The 21,629-nt window shown below is 32.8% G+C and overlaps 3 protein-coding genes across 5 annotated transcripts; 2 read left to right on the forward strand and 1 right to left on the reverse strand.

Annotated features, from left to right (window-relative positions):
* The first annotated feature begins 1,144 nt into the window (after window positions 1-1,144).
* On the forward strand, window positions 1,145-4,870 carry LOC122604013 (protein-tyrosine sulfotransferase). 3 transcript variants are annotated; one of them, XM_043776897.1, is made up of 12 exons: window positions 1,145-1,360; window positions 1,610-1,705; window positions 1,791-1,962; window positions 2,066-2,137; window positions 2,273-2,561; window positions 2,664-2,804; window positions 2,967-3,071; window positions 3,627-3,755; window positions 3,853-3,891; window positions 3,974-4,093; window positions 4,327-4,470; window positions 4,581-4,870. In XM_043776897.1, exons 2-12 carry the CDS (start codon window positions 1,651-1,653, stop codon window positions 4,719-4,721), a joined length of 1,407 nt encoding a protein of 468 aa, XP_043632832.1. In that variant the 5' UTR covers window positions 1,145-1,360; window positions 1,610-1,650; the 3' UTR covers window positions 4,722-4,870. The 3 variants fall into 3 exon arrangements, with proteins under 3 accessions (XP_043632832.1, XP_043632831.1, XP_043632833.1); XM_043776896.1 differs by having other exon boundaries at window positions 1,146-1,360; window positions 4,578-4,870; XM_043776898.1 differs by lacking the exon at window positions 3,853-3,891 and having other exon boundaries at window positions 1,146-1,360; window positions 4,578-4,870.
* Window positions 4,871-10,408: 5,538 nt separating this feature from the next.
* LOC122605533 (GATA transcription factor 11-like) lies at window positions 10,409-14,677 on the forward strand. The gene is made up of 3 exons (XM_043778491.1): window positions 10,409-10,649; window positions 12,273-12,548; window positions 13,771-14,677. The coding sequence occupies exons 1-3, from the start codon at window positions 10,620-10,622 to the stop codon at window positions 14,356-14,358; spliced, it is 894 nt and encodes a 297-aa protein (XP_043634426.1). The 5' UTR covers window positions 10,409-10,619; the 3' UTR covers window positions 14,359-14,677.
* A 2,770-nt stretch (window positions 14,678-17,447) lies between these two features.
* LOC122606175 lies at window positions 17,448-20,953 on the reverse strand. Its single transcript, XM_043779137.1, has 4 exons — window positions 20,934-20,953; window positions 20,726-20,776; window positions 18,888-19,118; window positions 17,448-18,137 (listed from the first exon to the last, which is right to left on the reverse strand). Exons 3-4 carry the CDS (start codon window positions 19,110-19,112, stop codon window positions 17,544-17,546), a joined length of 819 nt encoding a protein of 272 aa, XP_043635072.1. The 5' UTR covers window positions 19,113-19,118; window positions 20,726-20,776; window positions 20,934-20,953; the 3' UTR covers window positions 17,448-17,543.
* Window positions 20,954-21,629: the final 676 nt, after the last annotated feature.

The following is a 21,629-nucleotide window of genomic DNA, read 5'->3' on the forward strand; positions in this document are numbered from 1 at the left end:
CAACAAATATCTGAGCATTGAGCAAACAATAGAAAAAAAACAAATTCAAGGTACTCACTCACTCGAACCTATAGCCTTTTCAAAAGTCAAGAAGTTTGCTTTAAAAAGTTTCAACGAGCTAAGCTCAAAACATACACGAGTAATCTATATATATATGAGTAATAATAATATATAATAACCACAGTGATGATTTAAAGATATAAGATTGGTCTTTATATGTTTGAATTCTTTGAGAAAAGAAAATATACCCGGTGTGGCGGGTGGGTAGGGGATTTGGTAGGGGTGCAAGAAATGAACCGGAAAACCCAAAAACTGGTCCGAACCGCGTGATTCGAAACCCGAAAAAACCGAAAACAAAAAAACTGATGTGTGACGGTTCTCAATATTCATTACCCGCGGATAACCGAACCGAATTTTGATATATACCTACATATAATCATATATATTTATATTTACACATATATATTATATGAATACATTATTTACATATCTATTTTGCTAAGTTTTTGTATTTATTGCCTAAAATATTAACAATTTTATTAACTTTATTTCATAATCTATGATTAGTTTTGGATATTTTAAGTAATTTTCTTTTATATATATATACTCTTTTTAAAAAAAGTTGTTAATTTTGTTTAAATATTTATGAAAAATATTAGTAGTATTACATAGAAGACATTTTAAGTAGTAAATCATGATACTCTTAAACAGAAACTTGCGTTGTATAAATATAACGTTAAAAAAAAGTAATTAAAAATTAGATGTAATGTATATTTTTTTATAAAACAAAATATTAATGTAGTTAAATAACTATTTTACATAGAAAAATTAATTAATAATATATAAATTGACTATTATAATTGAGAACTTAAACTTTATATTAGCATGACTTTAATAAATTGTTAACCGGAAATAAAATCGACATTAACTGATTTTTTCGGATAACCGAAATTAACGGTTCAAAATTTTTAACTAACCGAACTGAACTGAAACCCGAAAAACGATTCAAAATTTTTAGCTAAACGAACCAAACTATGTAGAGCCGTAGGATTTGGGCTGCCCGTAAAATGGGTTGTGACCTTGACATTAATCCAGTAAAGCGGGTCGGTTACATAAGTTAACCCGAAAGGCCGAAACTAAAAAAGAAAACATAGTCATAGAGATCGTTGAAATCGTAAAAAGAAAAAAAAAATAATGCATATACCTCTCCAGGCTCCAGCTCCGTAAGGCCGTAATCGATATCTAATTGGTTAGTTAGGGGCTTGGTTGATTACCTGATTTTGAGCCGTCTTTGCTGCTACTCCTTATTAGCCACGACTATCGACGGATCTTCATTTAAATATCATACATTCATACATCGGTAATATATATATATATATATAAATCATCTATAATTAAACTCCAAACCCCGTACAGTCACATAAACCCTGAGTTCTCTGTGTTTGTATATATCTATCTTTTTTTTCAAACAAAAACTGTATTACTCGTATATGGTTAGACTTATTTAGTTTTTTACAGTTTTTGAGACTAAAAACAGTTATATGAAATGCTGAAGCTATTTTTGTTTTCTTACTGAAAGAGTATATTTTTCTCATAAAAATTGCTGCAGTTTTTGACCTGATTCAAGTTGGTTAGTGTGAACTTCAGTGAATGGGTCATGATGCTCTAAGATTAGCCCTGCTGCTGCTGCTTCTTCCTATTCAAGGTATATATATATATATATATATATGTAGTAGTCGCAATTTTTAGTTAATGATAGTGCTAATTCTTACTGTTCAATCGGTTTTTAGTTTATCCGAATTCTAGTAATGCATATGATTATGAGCATTGTGAGACTATTGTCGAGAAATGGGCATCTTCGTCTCGTCAAACCGATAATAACAATGATGATGGGCACATTTTAAAGGATTTACTATTCTTTCTTCATGTGCCAAGAACTGGTGGCCGAAGTTATTTCTATTGGTAAAGTTTCCGCCTTTCTTGCAGTTGAGGCTTATATGTTCCTTTTTGTTGAAGTAGAATCATCACCCATATAATTTTTATTGGTTTTTACTCGACTTTATAGCTTTTTGAAGAAATTGTACTCTAGCTCTTTAGAATGCCCACGTTCTTATGATAAACTGCGGTTCAATCCACGGTATGTTTAACTTCTTCTTTTTTTTGATTATTTTTGTTTGAAGTTATTGTTACTTGTTTCGTGTTTCTTTGTTTAAAGTTTATTTGGAATTTTGTGCTTGTTCTGGAAGGTTTATAGTTATGTGTTCTTGTGCAGTAAACAGAATTGTCGGTTACTGGCAACTCATGATGACTATAGCATAATGTCTAAACTGTCTAGAGAAAAAACTTCTGTGGTAACGATACTTAGGAATCCCGTTGAACGTGTTTTTAGTGCTTACGAGTTTTCAATAGAGGTAGCAGCTAGATTTTTGGTGCATACTAACTTGACTTCAGCCGCGAAAACATCTGAAAAATTGCGTTTAAAGAAGGGTGTTGTAAGCACGCTCGACATTTGGCCATGGAAGTATTTAGTTCCTTGGATGATGGAGGAACTCTTTAAACGGGTATGATTTTGTTTTCCAAGTCAAACACCTACAATGAGATTGAACTTTAAGTGATGTATAATGATTACTTGATGCATCTATCTAAGTTATGACAATGAACAGAGAGATGCTAGAAAAAAAATGGGTCAACCTTTTGCTTACGGGAATGACCCGTATAATGTGGAAGAAGTTGTTCTGCCATTACACGAATTCATCAATCACCCTGTAGCTATGGACATTGTTCACAATGGTGCCACTTTCCAGGTATGAGTCTTGTGTACAAACTGACTCTTTCTTAGATGGATACAAAGTTTTTGGGACCAATCAAATGAGTAGCTTTTGTTACGTTTCAACATAAAGATGTGACTTTTCTTACATTTGGCTAATCCTTAAGCATCTGTTATAGCTAAGTGTTGTTTCTGATAGATAGCAGGTTTGACAAACAATTCTAACATATGGGATGCTCATGATGTGCGCCACTGCGTAATGACCCATCAAACACTTGGAAAACATGTGCTTGAAGTTGCAAAGGTAATTACAAGGTCAGACTCGTATAGGATCAGTTTGTATGGCTACATCTAGGCTAGTAAGTTTGAGTATGACTTAGTTTTTTTGTTATCGAAGTATTAGTCCATACAAACCTTGCAAATGTGTCACAAAGTGAACTAATTGTAGAAAATTACAACTACAGGTTTGTGTGACAACCACTAGTGGTGGACTAAAAACATACATCATTTTACATTAACTCAAGTATGGTTTAGCTCATGTAGATTCAAATAAAGTTAGAATTTTCTTCCAATTCATCACAAGTGAACCAGTTGTAGACAATGACAACAAGTTTGCGATTGACAACCATTAGTAGACAGTAGTTGAGTAAAAGCATACATTACATTTGGCATTTATAGGGTCTACTCATACAGGCTCACCAAGTTGCCCAAGCCTGAGACATGCTAGGTCGAGCTGGCTCTCTGAAGCAGCTTGGAATTCCCAAGCTTTTTGGCAAGCCAACTCGTCTTATCTACACCCTCGGCTTTAATGAATCTTTGACTATTTGGTTTTACCTAATGATGATTGTTTATTTTACAGAAAAGGTTGGATGATATGCTATATGTTGGACTTACTGAAGACCATAGAGAATCTGCCACCATGTTTGCAAACTTAGTTGGTCAACAAGTCATTTCACAGTTAGCTGCATCCAATCCAGTAACTGAAGCTGTAAGTAATAGCGGGTAAACTTCAATGAACCGCAACACCCATATGTATCTCCTTATAAAATTTGTGATGAAGATGCCTTAATTTGCATGCTTAATAGGGTAACGACACATCAGCTGTTGAAGCACAAAACAAAAATGTATACCCATTATTCTTTTCACATTTTTATACACACTCTAAAATGTGATATGTTGACTAAGAAAACTTTATCTCTATGTTAGATGACTGTGGAAAATCTGATGGAAACTTATGGAACTTGTGTTTCTAAGTTAAGGTCGTCTCAGTCAAAGCGGCGCATTAATTCTTTCAGAAGAATCTCGCCGGTAAACTTTACAAAAGAGGTATTGTTCTATAATAGTTATAGTTGTATTACTTGTATCTGCATTATCTCCAGTTTTCTATTAGATGTAATTACTGCTATATCCTTTGCAATTTACTTACAACATATATCATATCTTCTACTCATATTAGTTTCCATTTATGGAAATGCTGGATATGATGTGCAGTTTACTTTTTGGGAGGATTGGTTAGGAGGAGTTATCATTTTCTTAAGTTAATATCTTGTATAATGCAGGCACGGCGTCATGTTTCTGAAGCTGTTCTCAAGCACATAAGTTTGTTGAATGGTCTAGACATTGAACTCTACAAACATGCTCAGAAATTTTTTATTAAACAACATCAAGTTATGGAACATAAACAGGTTGATTCTGCCACAGAGGTAAGTTTTTGTCTTTTCCATCACTCGTACTATGTCTATGTGCAGTCAAAATCATCCCTGCATTGCATTTGAAAATTATGTTGACAAGTCAAATGCATTATGTGCAGCAGGAGAGTTGGCATTTGATGCATAGCAGAAACTACATCGGCTCTGCTTGGGAAATTCTTTACTTGTTTTTGTTCATATTATTACTCCTCTTCATTTGCCTTTATGTAAATGCAAAAAGAAGAAAGTCAAAAGTAAAGATATAACTTTACTTGGCAATAACTTAAAATTATGGCTGTTTTTCAAAGTATAGATGCTACACGTTTGACGCTAACACCTGTACTAATTTGTCACAGAATGTTCGATTAAAGTGTCGTCTTTTATAAATTATTTATCTGAACTCTTTTATTCATCATATCATATACAATATATAACTAAATCTATGATGGCTGTTTTGCCTGGATTTGAACCTGAATCTCCATAGACGTAAAATATCACCTCCCCCTTGTACTACTAGACCATGAGCTCATTGGTCCATTGACCGTGGTGCTCTTTGTTTGATGGTCAAAGATTTTATTAAGTGAATATATGTTTTAAAGTACAATAATCCAAAATACTGAACTGACTGCAAATCTACAACCATCCTACGATATAGAACAAACATCTATTAGAGTACTTAATTATACGCATATTATGACAGATATAGCATCATGAAACGTAACTATAATGATCGATATGGAAGTACATACCAAGGAACTGTTTATGGGTCCAGAAATATTGGTATCATGACTTTTACTTATTATGTACGGATCCCAAGATAGATTAGAAGTTGGGACAAGAGCTTATGATGTTTGAATTCATTTATCAAAAGATGTTAACAGTTTCCTAACACACGTTTTCGTAAGCCATCAAGTGGTGGTTTGTACAACTATAATGATGATGATATATTAGTAGTAAGGACTAGGCATATAGTGCAAGTTAAGTATCTAATACGGCGTATGAAAATTTCAAAAAAAAAAAGTATCTAATATGATTCTGATTATAATTAATAAAAGTAGACAACTGTAAATAGGGTTGATATCGAGCTTTTTTTTAAACGGCAATGGTGATTGGACTCAGCGGCATGTCTCTTCATCGTCCGTTAGAGATCGACAACGTTACCAGCACAGTCAATCCGAGGGCATGACAGGCGGTGGAAGTCCCACTACCGTTCTGGAGAAAACTAGCTAATGCTAGAGAAAACCCTTATGTTCCACCTCATTGGCAAAGACTTCCCAATATGTCTTTCAAAGGTTTTGACCCGTGACTAACATTTGGCTGAAAGACATAAGGGGCATTAAATATCCAGTTGGGTTAATTCCCAAGGACTGATATCGAGCTTTTAGGGGCTAACATAAGTAGTGACACTTTTTAGTCTAATTTCACTCGTGAAGACTAGTTGTTAGGCGAACATACTACCAACACCATTCCATGTTTATAAGACAATCAGTTTTTTTTCACTATCCATATGTGTTCAAAGTATTAACATTATGAATCTTTATTATAAACCCTTATAAGAGTATTGAAATTAAGTTTAAGCATATTTTTCATTCCCATAATACCTTTTACATTTACTTTATATTTTACACATCTTATTCCTAACAACCGAAATTACTCTTAAAAAAAAAATTAAACCCATAAAAATAAACCGATTTTTTATTCTAATTTAATTAATATTGATCTTTCTATATGGTTTTAAAACAATCGACAGGAATCTCATAATACATTTTTGACACATTATGTAACCAATATAATGTGTTTATCCGCAAAAGTAGTTATGAAATTCCGTCGCAACGCGCGGGTACTATGCTCGTGTTACAAAAAGAATAACTCTTTGTTTATGAAAATGTTGAAACTTATGTAATTTATACACATAGCACCCCTTAAAGTGTCTTTATCTACACTACCCACTTAACGTTAATAATTAAATTACACTATCAATCATTTACGAGTATTTTTTTAAAATTTCTCTATTAACCCTTAGATCAATGACTTTTACATCAATAACTTATACCACTCGATACCGCATCCGGCACTAACAATCGCCCCACCATCACATTGTTGTGGTGACGACTACTGTGACATTGCATGGTTACTGTACTAGTAAAGATAAAGTTTGTACATAATTTTACATAATTACAAAAAATATGTGTTGAAATAGTTATATACAATAATATACGAGCATGGTACCCGCGTAATGCGGCGGTAATAACAATGAAAGTGATGTGGTGACATCGATGGTGGTGACGGCAACAGATGCGTCAAGTGGTGTACGTATTTGATTAAAATTATTTGATTTTAAAGAGAAGTGGATATGTTTTAGAAGATAATGGAATGATTGTGTAAGTTAATTCATTAAGGGTAAAATAGTAATTTTGCATGTTCCAAAAATGTTAACTTTTCGACATGGGGGCATAACTTTTATATAGTAGTATAGATATTTTTTTGAATTAAGTGATATGGAAGATATTTGTACATATATATTTGTAGCTTTGTACATTTGAATAGATAGTACGACTTCTAATGATATTGTCATTTTTTAATACGTTTAACTACTGTAGATTCTAGATGTTATACGTAACTTTAATTTTTGTATTTGATTTTCATACAATGTTATTACATCCAAATTAGGACTTTTGTTTAATCGATGTAGCATTTAAAGATGGGAAGTGATTAATTTTCCTAACTAAATAGATTAAAAATCCTCCTAACTATTGAATGATGACATGTGGAAAAATTAGGGGGAAAGATTAGAAAAAAAAATTAGTGGATACTACATGTCACCTTCTTAAAGTGTTAGGAGAATTCTTAGACTATTTAGTTAGGAAGATTTATCATTTTCATTTCAAGATTTTTGTTGTATAAAATCGTGACAATTATTTAATTTTGTTTTCTACTATAAAATGGGCTTGGCCCATAGCCCATTTCTGCTGGTTTAAGCAAAACATGGGCATCCATAGGTATAGACTATTCAAACCAGTCAATTGTTAGTTAGACCGACACATCAAGCATGTTAAAAAACACATAATTGCAGTCATAATTAGCACATAAATAAATAAAATAAATCCATGTATTTGATTTTCAGTGAACCTCCAACGTGAACGTTAAACTAAATAGTTATAACGCAAGTCACAATATTATTAGAGTATAAAAATAGGGCATGGAAATATAAGGCTGTTAGGTACCTAAAATTAGATGTAGAACATTCATATATTATTTTTTTAATCCATAAAATTCATAGAGTTCAAGTATTTATTCATTAATGGAGAAATATTAAAAAAATTATATGTAAGGTTCCACATTTAAACTTAAATATCAAATAACGTTATATTCCTTTTCCCATAATAATATTACTACAAGTATAAAACTTCGGTTTCATCATAAAAATAAAAAGGAATAGTAAAATATATTTTGGAGAAGGTGGCATTGATTGTGGGGGGAAATGTGGGGTGTCGGCGAATGCTAAAACAATGCGGGACCCAGATCCATCAAGCAAGGGGCGTTAGCATGTGATTTATGGACCCCCACCCCCTTCTTTTTTCTACATATAAATATCTAAATCTATTTAATTCCTTCACATTTACTCTTTATTTTACTATAAAAATATATATATATTTTTTTTAATAAGGTCTATTTATTTTTTTAACCATTAAGTGACTTAATTGATTAAGTAACTGAATGAATAAATAATTAAGTCAATACAGTTGTTTTTTGTTTATTAAGTCAAAAAAACAAACATGTTTGATGACTTAATAAATTAAGTATTTTTTATTAAGTTATGACTTAATTTATTTTTCAAGACAAATTTTGGTATTTTCTTTATTTTCTAGAAAACTTTGGTACCATAATTAACATTTATTATATATAAAGTTGGCTTAACAAATTATACGAACTTGTTTTTTTCTTTTTTCTTGAAATGTGAATTTCGCTGAAAATTTCGTGTCGTGATTCGACAAGGGAAGGGCTAGCATACGTTATATAAACTGGGTTCGCGCTATAGATCTCCCTAGAAGTAGAAATGTCTATTTCAAATACCCGATGTGGGAAAACCCCATACTAATCCGCTTGAAGACACGACGATTAATAAGGGTAAACCTTGTCCCCTCAGACTTGAACCTGGGTATACCCAAGCCAAGTTCTCATAAAGGGACTTAATACCTATGTCCTTCCAAGGCTTGAACACAAGACCTTATGCAAGGGGATGGTCTTTCAACCATTAAGCTAAAGCTCAAGGATTATACGAACTTGTTAAGACATGAAAGTTGTTAAAACTAAACATGAACATGACATCATAACTAATTGTGATATTTTTGAGAAATTATCACAAATTGTCCCTATGGTTTGCTCGATTCATATTTTCATCCCTCTATTTTTTTTATCCTTATGTATCCATGTACTTTTTATTTCATTGCCAACTGTCCCTAACACTAACAGCCGTTAGTTTTACCCAGTTAAACCCCTCATGCACATGAGGGTATAATCATCAAGTTCATAACCACATGGACTATTTGTAATAAAAACATTAATTGGATTAAAAAAACTATTTGTATTCCTTCTCCCATACAACTCCAACCACCATTCCTGACCAGCCGGGCACCACCTGCCACCACCGGAAAAGTTCGTTGAAAATCGAGAACCACCATCCTACTATGGTTACCAAAACACTAACAAAAGCCGACCATTTCAGTCCTGAAAACAATGACAAAACAACAATGGTTCACGGTGGTGATAAAAGGGGGTGAAAAGTGGTGTTTATGGCGGTTCGAACCAAAACCGAATAGAAAAACATAATAATCGAGCATGCTCAGACCTATAACAACCTGTATTGAAGCTTGAACATTTCTTCTTCTTTCTAGACCGTCGTTAGGTGGTGGTAGTTCGGTGGTGCGTGGTTGTGTGAGAGAGAAATAAAAGAAAAAAAAAAGATTAGGGTTTTTTAGAGAGATGGGTGAAATGGGTTTGTTTAAAAGATTGTTACTTACGTTTCATACTTTATTGGGATGTTATGGAGTTGTGTAGTGGTGGCTGGAAAACGAAACAACAACAACAACAGTGACGGTAGAGTGGTGGAGCAGCAGCAGGGACGACGGTTCTGTGGTTGTGATTTAATAATTAAGGCTTAGGCTTAAAGATGAAACCCTAATTGTTGTTAGGGATGATGGCCGAAGTTTTAAAATGGCGAAAAAGAGCGGCGGTAGGAGGCTGAGTGTGACCGGCGGCAGGAGGCTGTGAGGGTGACCGGAGGTTTGGCTGGTGGTGGGAGTGAGAGATGGAGAAAGATGATGAGTTTTTGTCTTTTATTACAAACAGTCCCTCAAAGATGTTTTATCACAAATGTCCCTATGTTTACAACCTGGACGAAATGCCCTCATGTGCATTGCACATGAGGGGTTTAACGGATGAAAACTAACGGTCGTTATTGGCAAGGACAACTAACAATGAAAATGAAAAACACCGGGACACCTAATAATAAAAAAAGCACATAGATCAAAATGTTAATCGAGCAGACCACAAGAACGATTTGTGACAATTTCTCAATATTTTACTAAACACAAACATTACACGACACTTTTTTTAATGATTTAAATTAATTTGCATGTCAATCATTCTTAACAAATATTAACGGGTCAATGTATGTGCTAACATTAACGTATTAAATGTTTAAAACAATTAAATTGGTTAAGACACGAATTTTTATCATGACACGATTATCACCATCTCTCTGCCTTATACACGGGTTAAAGACTCTTTATTTATCACCAATGACGCTCCCCACTACATGGTCCCATGCAGCATCACCCTCTTTATTTTTTATTTTTATTTTTAATTATTATTACAAGCATTATTACTAGTATATTATATTGAATTAAATTAACCTCCATATATATTTTTATTTTTATTTTCTCATATCATGTTCACCCTAAAATAGAGTATTTGTTACCTCTCACATTTTCCCCCAAAACTTCACACACAAACACACACACACACACACCCTATCTCTCTCTTTCTCAAACAAACAGACACAAATCAATCTATACAAACATATATATATCTATACATACACACACCTAATTTCATTTTTATATAATAACAATAATAAAAAAGAGTATTTGAAAGGAATTGTAATGGTAAGGGGACTCGCTATGGAATCACAGGTCCGTTCTATTTGTTTTCGATATCTTTAATTAATAATAATGTCGGTCAGAAAATTACTAAAATGCTTTCTGTTTCATTCTTGGAATTACCGAATTTATTGTTTTGTTTTATTTATTTTTATGGTAAGTTTGATGAGCGGTATATTTGCTGTTACGACGTCATTTTTTTTTTTTTTTGCCTTTTTAATGAAATAGTCGGAAATATACTCTGTTACATTATATAATAGTCATTTCTTTTGTTTACTTTTTTACTATTTTCTTCTCTTCTTTTTTCATGTGTATTTTGTGATTACATTTCCACTGTAATTATTTTTCTTAGATTTATATAAAAAATATATATATATATTTTTTAATCAACCTTGTTTCATTTTACTGTCAATTTATATTATGTAGTAATTTGTTTCTTTTTTTTAATAGAATTTTATTTAATTTAACTATTATAAAAATTATTAATAAATACCTACATTTAAATTACTATTTAATTAGATTCCTAAAACTGTAATTATTATAAAACAAATATCCTGCACCATGCTCAGAATTATCATAACAACAATCAAATATTAAATGGCATTAAATTAAATAATAAATATTTGGATTTGTACAATGAATATTTCAAAGTGTTCATAATATATTTAAATTTGCAAATCACTAAAAGTTGACTAGTTTAAATATAAAAAATATATGGAGATCATGGACTTCAATTTGTGGCATGACACATTGCACGATTTTATAAAAAAGGTCCAAGCTTTATTCAGTAATTAGTTGTTTACATGTATTTAGTAATATATTTCATTTTGGTCTTCTGATTTTTTTGACATTCTATTGAAGTTACATTGGTTTTACTAAAAAGGTTGAAATGCCCACAACAACTTGTTACTTCCTGTTTTAGGCAATGTACTTTTTGAAGATGCCAAATACAACTACTTGTCAAGTTTTGAACTTTTGATGCAGCACTATAATGAATTTAATGCATGTTGTTATTTTTGGTAAAGAAAGTACCTTGTTTAAAATGTGTTTGCTATTTTGTGCATTTATACCAATTTTAACATGTCAGGATAGAAAATGGTGGAAGCTTTATCAAAGTCCTGATCTTTATGTATAGGAAGTGATGTTATTTCAATTGGGTATATTTGATTTTCGACTTTCTTTTGACGTTAAGCAGGTTTTATTGATAGGAGTTAAATGCAGTCTATTAGAAGATACTTTACCCCAATTCTCATTTTTAGTCAATTTTACTTTTTGTTATGCAAAGTAGCAATTACTTTTTGTTAATCTGTGAAATTGTTATATGATGCAACAATTATTCAGAGGGTCACTGGAAATTAACCAGACGAAAGTAAGTAAGTTATGCTGAGGAAAGAAAAGTTAATTGCCTAACGTGGGAATCGACTGCACATATGTCGCTAATTGCTAGTTATGCATTTAATCTAATTAATGGCCTATTAAAATCGGTTCCATGTATACATATCAATTACAATTTATGTCTTGTCAATTGCAGCAAAAAGTTTTTTTTGATTTTTTGAACAACAAATATCAATTGCAGCATATTATAGATCAATATATAACTTTCATATTCTGATTGTATTTGTATTAATATTTATTAGTTATTAATTTTCTTCCCAGGATAAGAGAATGTGCAAAACTGAATCTACTTTTTCTGGCGTGGCCGTTGATTATAATCATCGAACGTATGAAGATGATTGTTTTGGTGACATGCTCAATCTGTTTGATTTTCCAATGGAGAGTTTGGAAGGGGATGGATTGGCTGAAGATTGGGCCTCTAAACTTGGTCCCATTCCTTCTGAGCTCTTTAAGGAGCTTGTAACACCAGGTTCTCATATTGGCGTTGGCAACAGTTTTGGCGGATCCTCCGATTTGCCATTGGAGTACCCTGTATCTGTAAGTATCACGCAAGGTCTTACTTTAGAGATGTCAGATACTTCATTTATCCGGGCAAACACTTCACTTTGTTCTTACTCCATGTTACACTTTACTAACTATGGATAAAGTTACCAATCTAATTGGTTCGTGTTGCTGTCTTGCTTTTGTGTCAGTCTATGAAGGGTCTTGCTTTTGTGTGTCAGTCTGAGTGGGGGAAGGCCCTTCGACGGTTTTCAAGTTATTGGATTTTTTTGCAGTATTATGTTGAGTTATCATCAGCAAGATGACATGGTACAATTATTGTAACCATGATTTTCTTTGTTGGTGGAAAGTCTAAAAGAAAGTAAAAGAAGCCGTATGTTTAAAAGACAAGCCCACTTCCCTGAAGAATTAAGATAATTCTGTTAAACGAAAGTGAAAAAGGGTAAGGGAAGTAGGTAACATTGGCATTCTGTAGATGCCTAGGTAGTCTTAATAAAGGGTTTTTACCCAACTTTTTCTGTGTTATAAACACAATTAGTGGAAAGTTCTCATTTGTCAACTGATACACAATAAGTAGGTAACTACGGGTCTACGACAGCTTTTTCTTGAAAGAGTCATACGAGTCAGAGTGTTACTATATCTATAGAGTTCTTGTCTGTTTCTCAAGGCCGTATGACAACCAGTTACTTAAGTTTAAGTGCTCTCTTCCAACAGTTGGGGGTGGGCAGGTTTACATTGGCTTTTTTCTGCTTTTGTTACTGCTGTTAGAACTTACTGTTGTTTAACTATCTAAGTTTACCTTCTTAAATGATTCTTGACTTATATTTAAGGCTTTTATAATATATGGATATTTATCTAGGTATTGTATTTAAAAAAATAGATATTAACAGGTTTAGGTGTTTAAACCCAACATCTCATCTTATCCGTATTTATAACCCGAAACCTGGCCCGACCCACACAACCCGAACCTAAAAAATCTAATCTTTATTTGGTTTGGGTTTCTTGTTAGTTTATGATTTTGAAAAACCCGGATGACCCGACCAGCATAACTCGAACCAAATAACACGACCCATTAACACCCCTAATAACTGTTATGATTCTGCACAATGAACAAATTTAAGATACTCATGTTTATGATCTCAGAATATAAAGCCTATTGCTGTTTGGAAGGAAAAGAAAACAATTTATTCTATCTTTAGCTAATGAGAAGATGATTTGCTTCTAATGACTGAGATTTGATGGTTCTTTTTCTTTGCAGAATATGAGAACCCCTCAACTAAATTATCAACAAAATCATGTTGAAGAACCCTTTAAAGCCTATCATAATGGCAGAATTTCTCAACCAAAACAAGAACCACTTTTTGTTGAAGACAAAAGACTCTATCAGTCGCATGCAAGCCCAAATTCGGTCCTCGAAAGTCGCAGCACCAACTCAAATAACAAAGGCTTTTCGTTTGGAATGGAAACTTCAGTTCCAGTTAGAACTCGAAGCAAGCGTTTGAGACCGATCACCAGCCCTTGGTTGTTATCACCACCCATAGTACTTCCTAACAAAGATAAGAAAAGAAGGAAGCCATCTCAGGTTCCAATCAACCTGGATTCTAACATATATAGGTCGAACGTTGTGGGGATTAAGAAATGTGCCCACTGTGAGATAACGAAAACTCCACAGTGGAGGGAGGGCCCAATGGGTCCAAAAACACTTTGCAATGCTTGTGGGGTTCGATACAGATCAGGCCGGCTCTACCCCGAGTATCGTCCAGCTGCAAGTCCAACATTTGTTCCAGCTCTGCATTCAAACTCTCACAGGAAGGTGATAGAGATGAGGCAGAAGGCTGTCAATTAAGTATCCAGAGGTTAGCAGGTATGACGGTTTTCTTGTTTGTTCCATTTATTTGAAAATTTTGATTCATAAAGATGATGGTATCTTATAATGTTTCTGTACAAAGATGAAAGGAGATAACGACCCAATTGGGGGTAATTAGGTACCTAGGATTTAAATTTAGCATATGTTTGGACGTAAAATAGGTTACAAATTTGAGTTAGGATTAGTGAATGTGAGATGTAAAATATCTTGCTTAACTCTGTTGAATATTTACTTTTGTGTTATCTTTGTATTGGTAGACCCTTTTTTAAAGATCACAATATCTGAAGCTGTTTGAATATTTGATTTCGTGCTGTATATGATGTTGCAATTCTTTTGACATAGCAGATTGTGAACACGAAAGTATTTATTGATTCTAAACCCATGATTATGTTGCTTTGGTTTTGCGTTTTGATAAAAATGGTGTTTGAACTTTGCTAACCATGTCGCCTATAGAATCTGATTTCATTGTCACATACATTGGCTTTTTTTCTTATAAAATGTTTGGTTTTATGATTTGTAGGGATATGGTAGTCTTAAAGACATAATTTTGCTTGTGCAACTTCTGCACTCTCCAAATGTATTTTTCAAGAAAAGAAACATGTATTATATTACATGAACATATGACTTGAGTTATCTTAGTCGATTTACATACAAATTCAGATATAGTTAAAGGTATAAAAATAAATATAGCTTTCTGAAGGTAACATGATTTCGTTTTCACATGGTGGTGTCTTGTCTTTTTTCCCCCTTCAATTCGTTGGTTCATTATATAATGTAATTTGACATCTTAACGTGTAACATGATTTTGATTTCACATGCTGGGGTCTTAAGAGTTATCTTTTCTTATTTTCATTATGAAGTGTTCGATTTCAAAATTTTATTGATGTTTTATAAACCAAGCTTAAGCAACTATACCTATCCAAACAATTGACATCCTATATCTACCAACAATACAATATAACACTATCAGCTAGCACAGTAGAACATTCAGCATGACAAAATTTCATTCAAGCAGTAAGAATCTCACTCACTAGCAACCTTCAAGTAGTGCAAATAGAGGACCAAGTACCTTCATCTTTCACATCTCACATTCTCACTATTCCAACTTAAGTAGCCACTGTTGGGTTAATCTTGATTTCGGGTTGGATCGGGTCAACAAGTCAGAGTTTGTTTTTCAATTAGTATCTTTAGTAAGTGTCTGGTAAGTCGTGTTACAAGTCATGTCTAGGATTTTAATTAAGCTTGCTGTTAGTTTATTAGCATGTTAATTAGTGTTATTAGTAGAAGAGTACGTGTCTTTAAGTCATGAGATAAATAAAAGCCATGTAGACATGTAGTAGTGTGTTGACCGAGTAAAATAGAGGAGCGGAGCATGATGGGGCAGTTGGTTTAGGAGTTGAGACGTGGGAACTCTTTATCTCACTTGTAGGTTATATATTCAAAGCCATTATCTATGAATGAATGCAACCAATTTCCTTTTTAGTCTTAACTTTCGCACAACAAGATCAATTTATATCTAACTAGCCTGGTGCCCGCGCGTTGCGGCGGCTAAACGATGATGACAATATAAAACATGCGAGATGAAGCGACAATGATAATTGCAAACCAAACACTTGCGTTAATCCATAAAAAATATCATGATATATCGACATCGAACAAAAAAAAAACATGAAAGTATATTACTTGGAATAATCCGTAAAAAACAAAGTTTATTTAAAGCCCAATAGGATATAATACACCTCATCCCCCTGGCGATCCTAAGCCCTCCTCTCCGCCTAGGAGGCATCTGTTTGGATCACCAAACATTAATACTAAAAATAAATATCCCAATATACGACATATTTAGGAAAAGATGATCAATGTATTTTTTTTTATTGACGAATCCGTCAAAAAATCAAGTAGAGTTCATTTAGACAATATCATCATTTATCTCAAAATAAAGATCATCGAACACTCTGTTAGCCCCGCCGATCGTACTCTTATAATAAGAAATGCGAATAGAAAAATATGAGATTGCCAAAAAAAATTATGAGGTACAACTAAAATATAGTAACATTGAGATTGCCAAAAGAATAATACTCAGTAAATATGATGTAATAGATGAGGTTGTGTTAGTTATTGTTCTATGTGTATAATATTAATATATGACATTATCATTAAGATAAATACATGTGTATCTTGTTTTTGCAATAATATTATCCATGTCATGTGGTCATGTATATTGAGATAGATATTGGGTAATGAATTAAGTTGGAGGGTTTACCTCAAGAGGAACGATAGTTGAATTGATCGGGTCGGCCACAGATGGAGTCACGGTTGATGTTGGGGCCGGAACCATTGGACCGGTCACTATCGATGCTGGAGAATAGTTGACATAAGAAGAAGAGATGACAGCAACGAAACTTGATGTAGGTATTAAAGATGGCATATTAAATGAAGATAATCTCTAAATTTATAATGCTGTATATAAGGAGTGGTGAAGACTAAAGAGTAAATCCTGTATGGAAACTCATTTCATAATGATGTATATAAAATCACTCTGTAACTTAATTTGTTCAATCTGTTCTAAAAAATTATTAGTTGAAAATGCTACGTTACAACTAAAAACTTGTTAGAGCCATTGGAAATTCATCCACAAAATTGTGAATGTAAGAACGAAGATGCTGCATACGTTTCATTTTAGCAGATTTATATTTGTCAAACAAAAAGAACTAAGGGCATGTTTGGTTCAAACAAAGGAAAGGGAAAGGCAAAGGCAATGAAAATAGCCAGGAATGCAAAGGGAAAAGCAATGGACATTTCCATTGCTTGGCAGTTACTATATAATCAATACCATTATCTTAAGAGGTGCTTGATAATTCCCACGTTAATCTATCTATTTCTTTTATAACTATTCTGAAATCCTTTATGTTGATAAACAAAAATTATTATCTACATATATTCATTACATAATCCTAATTTATATTTATACGGCAATGATAAAAACAATAAATTCATTCATTAGCAAAACAAAAATATAATCATTTTTAACTACTTTCTTGTGATTTCAACGACATAACACATAAAGGTAGAAAACCAAATTATAGATTCGAAAAATCCAGTTATTAAACATCATTCGTAGTCTTTTATACCAAAACAACATATAATAAGATACGATTCATGAACTAAATTTGTGGATGTAAGAAACCCATAACATAACCTTTCCTCATATACGATGGCAAGGTAAACAACGTCTTCACTTTGGTTGGATCATTGTAGCAAGCCTCGACAACCTTGCCAATATCCAAGTGGGAAATCCCGATGTTGACAAGTTCAGTCATTACCTCCTGCATCTTCTCTTCGCTCACGGTTTCAGATTTATTACTATCCACGATCAAAGCATTAACAGCAACACCAATCTTTTCTACCATTTCACCACAAATAGACTTAAAATCAGAAGCAAAGGAGTTTAACTTTGTATCCATGGTTTCTTGAAGTGTCATTGGTTTCTTTTTCTTGTGAGAACTTTCTGTTGGAGGCGATACTTTCTTTTGTCTCTTTAGGCTTGGAATGCTTTGTGTTTTTGTGACTTTAACAACTTCATCTTCACTATCAGAGGAAGACGATAACACTACATCTGTGTTGTTATTGGTATCTTCGCATGCTTGTGATATATCTTCGGCTTGTAGCCCTGTTGCCCTATCTCTACCCCACACATTGTCCAATTTTTGTAGATAAAGGAATTTGAAGTTCCATAAACCAGATGCATTTTTATGATTCTGTGAAAAGAATACCAACCTTGAGATATATAAGGAATTGTGTTTAAAAATGATACTAGTAATAAACGCTTATAGCTTACATCAATCATCAATTAAAATTACGTGTGAGGGTCCTAATATATACCATGATCAAGGCATTGTGATATGATTCAGAGGATTCAAATTTATGGTCTCCTAATAGCTTTTTGCATCTAAACAAATTAACCAACTTTTGACAACTAAGGAAATGTAACATTGATTAACTATTAATTAGGAATTGAGTGCTATGTGACAAAGAGAATGGCATGTAACACTACATGTGATACCTCTAAAAGGGACCATTAGCACTAGCTGTTTTTAAATACCATATACTTACCCTATAGAATAATGCAACTTTTAAAAACACTTTCTCATTTTAGCAATCAAAAAACATGTTAATCTAGTGGCCCAAAACCAAACTTGATGTAAAGAGCATACCAAGTTTAAATTGTACCCATATAACAGAATAATAACATAGTGCCATTGATATTGATGTTATTAGTTTAATCATCCCCTGTATCTAAATATGCATCAACATTTCCATATCAGTCGCCTATGATAAGAAGTGTGAGCTTTATTATGACTTTGTTCAGTAGTCTTTATTCCAAATAAATTGAATATCGATATATATATAGAAGTCAAATAAAAACAGATTATTCAACATCAAAAGTAAGCTTCTAATGACAAGTAACAAATATGTGCATACGTTATAGTAAAAAAAAATGTGCGTACCTTACACCAGTCATCGTACCATTGCCTCTCACAAGCAATTTTGTTCTCAACAGTATCCCATTGACACCCACTTTGCATCAACATCTCGGAAATAGGATTATACTTGTTTCTAAGATATTTGATCTTAGAGTCGATATGAGGATTAACGTCTTTATCAAAATTTGGAATTCTTTTGACCATCCTTTTGCGTACTTTAACCATGTAGTTACTTCTAAGACGCGGCATTTTGATCTACAAAAGTATAGTGATACTACCATCAACATCTCTTAAATAAATTTAAACATTTAACAAGATGCAAAAAGCGAATCATATGTATTTTTTAAATTTCAAACATCAGAACCTGGTAAGCTTTCTTGAATATATAAATCTACTAATCAAACAACATGTAATAGTGAAATAAAAACTACAATCTGGCAACCCATCACACATAAAAAAAATAATCTCTAAAAGACAACAACTTTATAATACTACTACATTGAATTAATTCATCAAAACAGTTGGAGAACATTAGGAAATTCATAGCTTCAACAAGCTAATTGCCAGAGGTAATAATTATGATAAAACTCATAAATAATAAAGAAAAATATGTAACAGACATAATTTATAAATTAAAAGACATACCTTGTAATTTGAGTGATATTTATTAATTTGCTATAATGGGTTTGTGATATATCATCGTAGGAATATGATGATATTTCTTTAATGAAGAAAAGTAGATGGATGAGAAGAGAAAAATGATAGAAGAGGGGAACGTGGAAAAAAGAGCGCGCGGTATTAATAACCATTCCCCCCAAATTGGTGTATAATGACCCATTACCCACTTTTGGTATTGATTAGCTGCTATTTTTTTTAACCAACCATGTTTTTTATTATCATAGTCATTACCCACCCTTAAATACATCCAACCAAGCATGCCCTAAGTATTTCATTGCTATACTTGCACAAGTGAACACAACAAATAATATAACAACATGAACAGAGACCCTTATTAAAACGTAAGTATATGAATGTAGACTACTTATCATATTTGGCTTTCTCCTCTGCGTTCACCACCCTTAATACCCACCTGGTCCATATTTGCTTTCTAGACCCTTGTTAAAACGTATATATGAGTATCACTTACTTATTTTTTGTTGTTCCTAGTCAGTTTGTTGGACACTTGGACCACTATAGCTTGCGAGGCAGACTAACTTTTTTGTTTTTGCTCGCTACTTTGTTAAAAGGGCTTTGATGCACGCTGAAGGAACTTTGTCAGGAGCATTCTCGACCGCAAGCTGCATTTCTTCACAAAGTGTGTAGTTTACAGAGACCTGTTTATTTTGGAATGGCCGGTTTTTGCTAAATTTGAAAAGCTAAGACGAAGCTTCTCGGTCAACGACTGGATGTTGACCCATAATACCAGTCATTACATTTGAGCTTTGCCCTACTTAACTAACCCATTGATTTGGGCTCTCTTTTTCCCTAACGGGTCAAATGATCAAATAAATACCACTTGGGGTTTAACAAATATTTTGTTGCATCCCGTGCTTAAAGTGAACAAAACAACTAAAACTATATTCTACTTATGTAACTGTAACTATCTTTTGTTTTGTTGCATGAAAAATTAATACTACAATTACTTTTGGAAAGCATTGTAATTAAATGACCTGTCTTAGTGCGTTAAAGAGACACAAAGATGAAAATAAACTATAAGCTGTTACAACCTTAGTGCATTACCCAACAAAGCCGACCCATCCATTTTGATATATTTCAAACTAACAGTGGCTTTCATATGCAAACTTTAAGGTATAAGCTGTTATCAATACTAAAGACTAAGCTCTTGCAAAATAAGGTATAACCTGAACGGGATGAGCATGTCGCGTTTAGATGGACCTGGTACAAAAAGCAACCTGAACAAAATGGAAACAAAAACAACGAATGATAAATAACTGCATTTCACTATTATAAAACATAAAAAAAAAAAAAATTTAATGCCAAGTTTCTGAAAATACAAAGATATTGTTGCAATTATTATGTACATTAAATTATAAGGAAACCTTAAATTACCAGATTAGCATACTTAAATAGCCAAAATTTCAATCACAAACCATTCCCTGTATTGTTAGAGATGTTACAAAAAGATTTACCGAAAATAATGAAATGGAAAATAGTTGGTCAAAAAAAATCCTTACCATAATATGCCCTTACAACTGTGAATGGGTACCCATTTGGTTTTCAAACCTTTCATTGCCATTGTTTCTATAACCCTGCTCCTCCTACTTCAAAATTCAAATGTGTACTCATGTTACATATCTTGATCCAACTTCTAAGTTCGGTGGTCATGCTTTAAAGTATGAGCGCCCATCATTATTAATGTATGAGGGGCCATTCATTATTAACATTATGCATATGTAACTATGAAATGTTATAATATTTTAAGACAAACACTCGTTACTCCATTTAAAGATTGTTAATAAAGTTATGATTTTTATTGTTGCTAACACATCTGACATACAATCTCACCTTTAATCATCCTATTAAAGAAAAAAAAAACTTTAAAAGGAATAGAAGAGGAAATTTTTGAATACGAATAATACCTTTATAAATTGAGTAGGGATATAAACAACTGTCCACAATGACAAAATCAACAAAAGCAAAAACTGAAAGATCATATTTATTCGATCAAAAAAGAAAAAAAATTAAACCTGGTAAGAAAAGATCATAAAGATCACACGCTATTATTGGATGGGGTGGTGTATTGCA

This window comes from Erigeron canadensis, chromosome 6 (assembly GCF_010389155.1).
Source record: "Erigeron canadensis isolate Cc75 chromosome 6, C_canadensis_v1, whole genome shotgun sequence".
NCBI lineage: Eukaryota > Viridiplantae > Streptophyta > Magnoliopsida > Asterales > Asteraceae > Erigeron > Erigeron canadensis.

Bases quoted from the DNA above. Each gene is read 5' to 3' on its own strand.
- LOC122605533 (XM_043778491.1), top strand. From the start codon at position 10,620: ATGGTAAGGGGACTCGCTATGGAATCACAG. The intron at 10,650-12,272 runs GTCCGTTCTATT...TTTTCTTCCCAG, and splicing joins GACTCGCTATGGAATCACAG to GATAAGAGAATGTGCAAAAC. The intron at 12,549-13,770 runs GTAAGTATCACG...TTTTCTTTGCAG, and splicing joins CATTGGAGTACCCTGTATCT to AATATGAGAACCCCTCAACT.
- LOC122606175 (XM_043779137.1), bottom strand. From the start codon at position 19,112: ATGCCGCGTCTTAGAAGTAACTACATGGTTAAAGTACGCAAAAGGATG. The intron at 18,138-18,887 runs GTACGCACATTT...TTCTTTTCACAG, and splicing joins GGTACGATGACTGGTGTAAG to AATCATAAAAATGCATCTGG.
- LOC122604013 (XM_043776896.1), top strand. From the start codon at position 1,651: ATGGGTCATGATGCTCTAAGATTAGCCCTGCTGCTGCTGCTTCTTCCT. The intron at 3,892-3,973 runs GTATACCCATTA...TCTCTATGTTAG, and splicing joins TTGAAGCACAAAACAAAAAT to ATGACTGTGGAAAATCTGAT. The intron at 4,094-4,326 runs GTATTGTTCTAT...TGTATAATGCAG, and splicing joins CGGTAAACTTTACAAAAGAG to GCACGGCGTCATGTTTCTGA.